The sequence below is a fragment of the Vigna angularis genome, chromosome 4 (genome assembly GCF_016808095.1).
Source record: "Vigna angularis cultivar LongXiaoDou No.4 chromosome 4, ASM1680809v1, whole genome shotgun sequence".
NCBI classification, from domain to species: Eukaryota; Viridiplantae; Streptophyta; class Magnoliopsida; order Fabales; family Fabaceae; genus Vigna; species Vigna angularis.
This window is the reverse complement of record NC_068973.1, coordinates 20549300-20559473: the sequence shown is the minus strand read 5'-3', so window position 1 is coordinate 20559473 and position 10174 is coordinate 20549300. Positions and strand designations below refer to the sequence as shown.

The following is a 10174-nucleotide window of genomic DNA, read 5'->3' as shown; positions in this document are numbered from 1 at the left end:
CGCGGGCATCACATTGATCTAGCTTACTATTGTTGTTGTAGAAAATGCACGGAACCGTGTTGACTTCTAACCCTTCGGTCCATGTCATATATCATACAATTTTATTTCGAAACTTAATAGAATTATATAATCTATAATATGATTCCAAATTTCATAATTAGAACCAACATTTTAAATTGGACAATCGAAAAAAGTTACATAAATCTAAAATATAGTCATAGATTATATAATTCAAATCAAATCCAAATATTTTCTAGATTATAAATAACAAAATGTGTTTCTAAATTAATTATGAAGTGTTATATGAAAGAATATGTTGGGCACATCTTATATTAGGAGAGGAAAGATAAGAAAGTATGGGACAAAAGAAGAAAAATCCTTCTTGAAGTGAAAAAGACGTGCACGTCTAATATTCAAATTCCTCCCACTGTAAAATTTCCAATCTAAATTCTAAGAAATTTGACTCCAACCATGAAATTATAAAATGTAACATCCTGTTTACAACTTTAAGATAATTGTTACAAAAAAATCATAATTAACTGTCAAATACATTTACACCATTCTACATAAATTTATACCCTCAAAAAATTACATCTCCCTCAGTAAGAACTCGTGAACAGTCTTAAACCATAAAAGAATTCACCAGCAAATGCAAAGCAAGGTGGTGCTCACAATACAGTACACATTCCATTACTTTGAATATCAGAGCAGAGAATAATTAGCAAATCATGAACTGAAACTGGACTTAGGCAAATAAATACAACCAATGAGGCTTGGCTACTGGTTAATTGGCTAACCACGACCAAACAGTGCTTTACCATTCCGATCCGTTAAAATCTGACCCTTCCATTGCAAAATGGTCTTTCCATTGACCTAGGCTAGCAAATGGCATGAGACCACAGAACAGTGGTAGAAACACTAGCAAGATAGTATAGAAGAGAACTCTGCGAATCCAATACTGAAAAATTGTTTTTTTTTCCGTTATTTGCCATGCAGTGACTGGTCCATGAAGGATTTGGAACAAAGCAGGTGTCCAGCAGAGGGAAAAGAAATGAAGCAAACATAGCATCTCCCAGTATAAGAGCCACACATTACCACTACCACCTAGTGTCTCCACACACAGCTTGCCACAATAGCCACAACCAACTCCCAACATTAAAAGGATGAAAGTAACAGGCATACTCTGTGATGATGATGTTGTTGATCGCTGCAAGAGCAAATATGCAACAGCAAAAATCATCAAGACACCAAACATCATTCGGCTCATTACTTGAACCTGGCACCACAAAATATGCAACTTTGAATTGAATGAGGTCACTGACTTGGGAGTCCACCAGGAGGAAGATTCCTAAAATGGAAAAGAAAGACATCATTAATACCTTTCAATTGGGCCAAGGCAATCCTGGAGTAATATGCATATGAAAATCACTGAAGTACTGTGAGAATAACATCTTATTATACATAGTGTGCATCTTAATTCTTAAATTAGAGCACAAATAAAGGAAAGACGACGAGTGGATCTTTGATTATGACAATGACTTACTTTAAAAAAAACATGGAAATCTTAACAAAGAACAGTTTTTTCTCTGAACAAAATTTCAGCAATATGCTCACTGTTAGTTATTTTTCACCAAACACTTTTAGAACAAGGCTACACTGACTACAAGTACTTCTAATGTAGCTATTTCAAACATAGAACCTGTTGAAATATATTGTATTGTATAATTGTACTGTAAGTCTTGGGCTGTTGTGTGTTGGTCTACTTGCTCCTTATATAGGACATTTGGTGTAATAGAAAGATAACACAATGGAATAATACTTCTATCTCTATATTTTCTCTCTCTAAATTTAACATGGTATCCAGAGCAGGTTAGGGTTTACAGCCACCCACTGCCGTTGCTTCCGCCTTTCGTCGCCGCTCCGTCCGTCGCCGCCACCACCGTCCGCCGCCGCCGCCGCCGTCGCAGCCTTTTCTCCGACGAAGTTAGGGGTTCGGTGCGCCTCGAAGAGCGCGACATATCCCCGGTGGTCGCCGCCGCATATTCTCCTCGACGCGCCGTCACGCGCCGATTCCGTGCGGTCTCTCTCGGGCGCGTGGGCTTCACGCGCCGCCTCTCCCGTGTCAGAACTTCACCGCGCCACCGCCGGTCGGTTCGCCGCCGTCTCCTGAGTCTATTGTGGTCACTGATTTTCTGTTCCGTTGAGGTTTGCTCCGTTTAGGGTTTCTTCCCACAATCTTTGCTCCGTTAAGGTGTTTTCCCCTTTTTCTGGTTTGGTTTTACGATGGCTGGTCTTGGAACACCGTCTCTCTCTGCCACTCCAACCATTACCTCTGCAAAACTCAATTGGAAAAACTATCTATCTTGGTCTTCTTCTGTGGAGTTATGGTTTCTTGGTCAAGGACACCATGACCATCTTGAACAAGATGTTTCTACTGTTCCTGAAGAAGAAAAATCTCAATGGCAGAAACTTGATTTCCAACTATGTGCTGTCCTATGGCAATCTGTTGAACCAGAAGTCTTAGAAATTTTAAGACCTTACAAAACGTGTTCCTCCTTTTGGAGAAAAGCTCAAGATATCTTTGCTAACGATGTACAACGCCTCTTTGATGCAACTCAAAGAGTGACTTCTCTCAAACAGAACAATCATGATATGGTTACTTACATAGGAACGGCCCGTGCTGCTGTAGAAGAATTGAAGAATTTCTTTGTGGCGGATTCTTTAGAAGGCCTAAATAAGAAGCTTGATAAGTTTTACATGGTCTTAATTTTAAGAGGTCTACATTCAGATTTTGGACATGTTCGTGATCAAATGTTGGCTGGTGATCAAGTTCCATCAATGGACAGCTTAGTTACTCGACTTCTTCGGGTACCTTCATTAGTAAAAGATGAAAGTTCAATTGGTGGTATTGAAACATCAGCCATGGTAGCACCACAAGGAAGAGGAGGAGGCAGAGGCAACCGAGGAGGACGTGGTGGCCGTGGTATGCCTCCTCAGTGCACATATTGTAAGAGGATAGGCCATACTCGAGAGAAATGTTATGCCTTACATGGATATCCAGACAAGGGTGTTCATGTTTTGAAATCTGATGAACCCAAAATTTCAAATGAAGAATATCAAGAATTTTTGAAGTATAAATCTGGAAAATCTTCTAATCCTGACCAATCCTCTTCCATGTCCAGTGCGTCAACTGCCGGTATGTCTCAATCTGTGGAAGGTCACAATCCATGGATCCTTGACTCAGGTGCCTCTGACCATATCTCTGGTACTATTTCTTCATTTTCTTCCATGTCTTCTCAGAAAATCCCTCATTTCATTACTATTGCCAATGGATCCAAAGTTGCATCGCAGGGAATTGGCAGAGTTTCCTTATCTCCTTCACTAAATTTAAATTCCGTTTTGTATATTCCTCATTGCCCCTACAATTTAATCTCTTTAAGCCAATTGACTCGCTCCTTAAATTGTTCTGTAACCTTTACTGCTAATTCCTTTGTTATACAGGAACATGGTACGGGTTGCCTGATTGGAGAAGGACATAAGTCTCGAGGACTTTATTTTTTGAAACATAGCTCTTCAGCTTCCTGTTTTACCACTTCATCCCCAAAACTTTTGCATGATCGGTTGGGCCATCCGAGTTTATTCAAGTTGAAGATGATGGTTCCAAGTCTCAAGAACATTCAAGTGTTAGATTGTGAGTCGTGTCAATTAGGAAAACATGTTAGATCTTCTCATCCTAAAAAGTCTGAGACATTATGTAATTCTCCTTTCTCAACTATTCACTCTGATATTTGGGGACCATGTCGTGTCACTTCTTTTGGTTTTAACTATTTTGTCACTTTCATTGATGAATTCTCTCGATGTACTTGGGTTTATTTAATGAAAGAGAGATCTGAACTTTTGTCCATATTTGTGTCCTTTACTAATGAAATCAAGAACCAATTTGGGAAGACAATTAAAATCCTTCGTAGTGATAATGCTAAGGAATATTTTTCGTCAGCGTTTTCTTCATTCTTATCTTCCCAAGGAATTTTACATCAGTCAACATGTCCTCACACTCCACAACAGAATGGTGTTGCAGAGAGGAAGAATAGACATCTCATTGAAACTGCACGCTCCTTGATGTTGAATACTAATACTCCTGTACATCACTGGGGAGATGCAGTCCTCACTGCCTGTTTTCAAATCAATAGGATGCCGTCTTCCTCTCTTGAGAATAAAGTTCCTCATTCTGTCATTTTTCCAAATGACGCCTTATATCATATCCCCCCACGTGTATTTGGGTGTACATGTTTTGTCCATAATGTTTCTCCAGGTCTTGATAAGCTATCCGCCAAGGCTATTAAGTGTGTCTTCTTGGGATATTCTCGTCTTCAGAAAGGATATAAATGTTATTCTCCCTCCAACAAGAGATATTATATGTCGGCTGATGTCACATTCTTTGAGGATACACCGTTTTTCTCATCCTCTGTGGAGGATCGTTCATCGGTTCAACAAATGTTTTCTCTACCATCTTGTGATCCCTTGGTTATTCCTGCATCTACACCTCCAACTCAAAATGTGAATGACGTTGTTCCTCCACCTATTCTCACATATCAGCGTCGGAGGCAATCTCAAGCTCAGAACAATAAAGATCCTCTAGACTCATCTCCTCCTCCATCAGCTCACCAGACCATGGATCCTTCATCCTCCTCGTCTTCTCCTAACTCAGACGATGATTTGCCCATTGCCCTTCGGAAAGGTATTCGTTCTACTCGTAATCCATATCCTGTTTATAATTTTTTGAGTTATCATCGTTTGTCTTCTACCTATTTCTCTTTTGTTTCCTCCTTATCCTCCATTAAGACTCCTAATAATATTTATGAGGCACTTGATCATCCTGGATGGAGTCAAGCCATGATTGATGAAATGCAAGCACTTGACCACAATGGTACTTGGGACCTTGTTCCTCTTCCCCCTGGTAAGAAGCCCGTTGGCTGCCGATGGGTTTATGCTATTAAGGTTGGTCCTACTGGTGAAATTGATCGTCTAAAAGCTCGTCTAGTAGCTAAGGGATATACTCAAGTTTATGGCATTGATTATTGTGATACCTTTTCTCCTGTGGCTAAAACCAGTACCGTTCGTATTTTACTTGCTATGGCTGCCATTCGTCATTGGCCACTTTATCAGTTGGACATTAAAAATGCCTTTCTTCATGGTGATCTGGAAGAGGAGATATACATGGAGCAACCTCCTGGGTTTGTTGCTCAGGGGGAGTATGGGTTAGTTTGTAAATTACGTCGTTCCCTCTATGGCTTGAAACAATCACCTCGTGCTTGGTTTGGTAAATTTAGTCGGGTTGTGCAAAATTTTGGGTTGAAACGATGTGAAGCGGATCACTCAGTGTTTTATGGTCATTTTTCTCCTGACAAATGTGTTTATCTCATGGTGTATGTTGATGATATTGTTATTACAGGGAATGACAACACTAAAATTACTCAATTAAAGAATCATTTGTTCAACCACTTTCAGACTAAAGATCTGGGTCGTCTAAAATACTTCCTTGGTATTGAAGTGGCACAGTCAAAAGAAGGTGTCATCATTTCACAAAGGAAATATGCTCTTGATATTTTAGAGGAAACAGGTTTGACAAATTGCAAGCCTATTGATAGTCCTATGGACTCAAATCAAAAACTAATGAGAGATCAAGGTGAACCTTTCTCAGATCCAGAGAGATATAGGAGGCTGGTTGGAAAACTCATATATCTTACAATAACAAGACCTGATCTTTCTTATCCAGTGGGAGTTGTGAGTCAATTCATGCAGAACCCACATGTTGACCATTGGAATGCAGTAATTCAAATTCTCAGATACATAAAAGGAAATCCAGGACAGGGATTGTTGTATGAGGACAAGGGAAGCACTCAGATTGAAGGATATTGTGATGCAGATTGGGTTGGTTCTCCAATTGATAGAAGATCTACTACAGGATATTGTGTTCTACTTGGAGGGAACCTTATATCTTGGAAAAGTAAGAAACAAAGTGTTGTTGCTAGATCTAGTGCTGAAGCTGAATACCGATCTATGTCTTTGACTACATGCGAACTTGTGTGGATCAAGCAACTTCTCCAAGAGTTGAAATTTTGTGGAAATGAGTCATTGAAACTGTACTGTGACAACCAAGCAGCCCTTCATATTGCCTCCAATTCAGTGTTTCATGAGAGAACAAAACATATAGAAATTGATTGTCATTTTATTAGAGAGAAGTTGTTGACTAAGGAACTTGTTACGAAGTTTGTCAATTCTAATGAACAACTCGGAGACATTATGACCAAATCTCTAAGAGGGCCTAGGATTCAATTTATATGTTCCAAGCTTGGTGCATATGATCTATATGCTCCAGCTTGAGGGGGAGTGTTGAAATATATTGTATTGTATAATTGTACTGTAAGTCTTGGGCTGTTGTGTGTTGGTCTACTTGCTCCTTATATAGGACATTTGGTGTAATAGAAAGATAACACAATGGAATAATACTTCTATCTCTATATTTTCTCTCTCTAAATTTAACAGAACCAAATACACAAGGCAAAAACTCTGATTAAGTTTTTCTGCTAAACCAAAGCATGATGCACAGTAGCCTCAGTATTTCATGTGCACCAAAAACATGTAACCAGGGAAAAACAAAAAGATTATACTTGCCTGGGTTGATGGTGTACATGATTCAGTAGCTTCAGCAATCCGTTCATAGGAATAGACATAAGCACCATAGAAAAGTGAGGATGACATAACGAGCAAACCAGTGATAAGACAATCTATGCACTTCTTTTTTAGTTCACCATGCCTGGTATCTTCTAACTCAGTCTTAAACTTTTCAGCTTTGAAAGACGCCTTTGATTCTCCCATGGCTAATTTCGATCTGCTTAGACTATTCAAATCACGGTTGAGAGCCAATTCATCCTTTTTCATGTTCAATTCTTCCATTTTAAGGCCAATTGCAAGTGCCTTGAGGTCATTAGAACGACCCTGCTCTGCGACATGCTTCTCAAAAATACTAACCATAGGATTATTTACTGATCCAAATGATATTTGAGAAAAAGAAACCATTTGATCTGATTGCCCATACAATGCGAGATCACGACTAACTGAATCCATAAGAAATTTATCTCTGCCCTCTTCAGGAGAATCATCACTAACTGAATTTACATGAAAGTTATCCCCTCCCCTGTCCTCTTCAGGATAATCATGACTGACAGAGTCCCTATGAAAGTTATCCTTGACCTCTTCAACAAGATCACGACTGATTGATTGATGGATTTCAGTATCATATGGCCTTGAAGGACCACTCTCTCTAAAAGTATCACCTGAGCATTCTCCTTTGTCAAGAGTCAATCTAGAACTCAGAATTTCCATCTTCATATTATTCAATTTATTTCCTTCATTGCACTTGGATGATTCGTAAACTGATTGGAGAGTACTCAATGTGCTACTAAAAGATTGCTCAAAGTTCCTTGTCAAACCATCTAGCTTATCTCCAAAAACCTGAGACCAGGTAGGAAAAAGTCAAATTAAGAGCTGGTTAACGCTGTTGATATGAACGGCTGTAGAAACAAAGTAGTAAAACTGCAATTAAATGATGAATCACCAATTGATCTGGCTTACACTGGCAAGAGATTCCTTGATAGCTGATGTACACATCTGCATGCAGGACAACATTTTGAAACTTTTTCAATCATCAAAAAGCATAAAAAATATCTCCATGAGTCATTTCAGAAAATGTTTTACATACAAATGGTACACGCAGTGGCACAAATAGGAAAAATTACACTGACTCCTAATCAAGTTCATTTCTACTCTTACGCTAACCTCCTTCAATTATTTGAAAAATTTTACATTGATGCCTTTGTACATTATACTCACAAGCACAATACACCTTCCTCTTTACCCTTACACCATTCTTATTTAATTAATTGTAAGAAAAACATGTGCTTGTACATTAAATGAATACCCTAATATACTAATTGTTTGAAAAGAAAGCTTTAGACAGTATTAGCCCGTAGATGGAGTTGTTAATAAAAATGAAGAGAGACGTGTGCAAACTACAATCTAAAAAATCAAAAGGGGAATAAGCGTGATATGCTTTATCAAATATTAAGTTAAAATTTACCACGGAAAGATGACTTGGAGATATACTCTCAGCTGCTACATCTTGTCTATACAATACCTTCAAAATTAAAAATAAATTAATAAAGTTTCTCATACATAATATCAAGCAATAATCTTAACAGATCAAAGCAATAATTAACCAAAAAACTTAAAAACACTACCCATTAACCCTCACCAATGATTAAATGAATCAATGTTCATACAAGACACAAGTCATCAGTTTTGAATGAAAAAAATACACAATTAAAACCAATATTGAGTAATGATAACCGAAATTAGAACCAAGAAACTTCAATAAGCAAACTTTAAGAGGAGCAAAGAAAACTTCAAGAAACAAACTTTAAGAGGAGCATTTACCTGAGCCATAACTGCGGCGAATGACATTCCCAGAGGAAGGCCGATAGTGTCCACATTATTAGTCCTATGACGTCGAACAACCACGCTAGGGTTCCGTCGCTTGAATGACACCTTCTTACCTTTACTTTTTCTTTTCCGTGAGGAATTGGAGGAGGTTTCAGACATGTCTGAACTTTGCATTCCATTGTTCATTGAAATTTGACTCTGAAATTGGTTGATTGTTGTTGGTTCAGAAGAACAATTCTCAATCTCAGTCATGAGGGGCCCTCCTTTTAGGAACAAATTCGGTGAAAAGACCACACATTCATGAAATTTAGTGTGATAAACCACAATAATCCTCAAATTTGAAGTGTCAAATGTTGCACTGCAATGATTAGGGCGCTAGAGAGTGTTTCTTTCTCACACTTTTGGAATATTATGAATCTTTGCCGCCTTCCTTCTCTTATTCTCTTTTAGATATAGCAGCCCATATTGCGAAAAAGACCTTCCACTATTTAACACTATCCCGGAAATACAGGTTTTCCCTTATTATACTCCATTCAAAACTAATACTATCCTATATGCATCTATCCATTTATAACAAATAAAATTCAAACTTAAATATAATTTAAATATATTTATTAGTTTTCAATTATTGCAAAATAAAAATGATTTACATCTGTAGTATATTAAAATATATATATAATTTTATTATTTTGTTATTTATATCAGTAATTAATAATAAAATAATAATAACACAATTTAAATATATATATATATATGTAATTTTGTAAAAATAACATTAAAAAAATTATGTATCTGTTATTTAAAAATAAATTTATATATATATATATATATATATATATATATATATTTAAAAAATATCCAATAATTTATTTTATTAAATAAAATATTTTTTATTTATTAAAAAAGTTTTTAATCAAAAAATAACATCAAAAGAAATTATCAAATGATATATCCTCATTTATATAATGATATATATATACAGTTTATAGTTATATTATATAGAGCATTATAATATATTATAAATATATAATATACTATAACTAGTTTATAATATATAACTTTTAAGTTATATAATAAATTATACCATATTTTATAAATTAACTATGTAAAATATTATATCATTTTATAAATGTATTATATAGTAATTATAGTATAATATTCCATAGATTATATATTAGAAATGATTTATGATGTATTGTATATTCTATAAAATATTTATAATATACTATATAAGACATTTATGATATACCATATAAAATATTCAAAATATATTATGTATTCTATATAATTTAGAATATAATTTATACTTTATTTTTACTTTAAATATACTGTAATTTATTTTATTACTATTTGAATACCGTATAATTTTATAACATATTTGAAAAAATATTTTATTATTTTCTGGAATATTTAAAAAGAATTATTGTTTCTTACATTAAATATTTACTATTTATAATAAATACGAAAATGTTCTACCTAAAGAAATAAGTGTCTTTGCAAAATTGCTTGTCCCTTTCTCACATTCTTTAATTTGAAAGAAATGAAAAGTATATTTTCTTCCTCTCATTTCTACCTTTATTTGATTTTTTTTTATTTGTCCAATGGACAAAATCGCATTACCTAAGGAAAATTAATACTTTAATTGATGTGAGATTCTAAAAATTTTAATAAT

General features: G+C 35.6%; 1 protein-coding gene across 1 annotated transcript; it reads right to left on the bottom strand.

The window, feature by feature from the left end:
• Positions 1-477: 477 nt before the first annotated feature.
• On the bottom strand, positions 478-9000 carry LOC108329973 (protein CPR-5). Its single transcript, XM_017564399.2, has 5 exons — positions 8497-9000; positions 8141-8197; positions 7636-7671; positions 6676-7515; positions 478-1348 (listed from the first exon to the last, which is right to left on the bottom strand). The coding sequence occupies exons 1-5, from the start codon at positions 8752-8754 to the stop codon at positions 815-817; spliced, it is 1725 nt and encodes a 574-aa protein (XP_017419888.1). The 5' UTR covers positions 8755-9000; the 3' UTR covers positions 478-814.
• Between the last annotated feature and the right edge of the window lie 1174 nt (positions 9001-10174).

Excerpts from the sequence above, each read along its gene's own strand:
- LOC108329973 (XM_017564399.2), bottom strand. The coding sequence starts at position 8,754 with ATGACTGAGATTGAGAATTGTTCTTCTGAACCAACAACAATCAACCAA. Across the intron at positions 8,198-8,496 it reads TCGCCGCAGTTATGGCTCAG|GTATTGTATAGACAAGATGT; the intron begins GTAAATGCTCCT and ends TTAATTTTGAAG. Across the intron at positions 7,516-7,635 it reads TCAAGGAATCTCTTGCCAGT|GTTTTTGGAGATAAGCTAGA; the intron begins GTAAGCCAGATC and ends ACCTGGTCTCAG.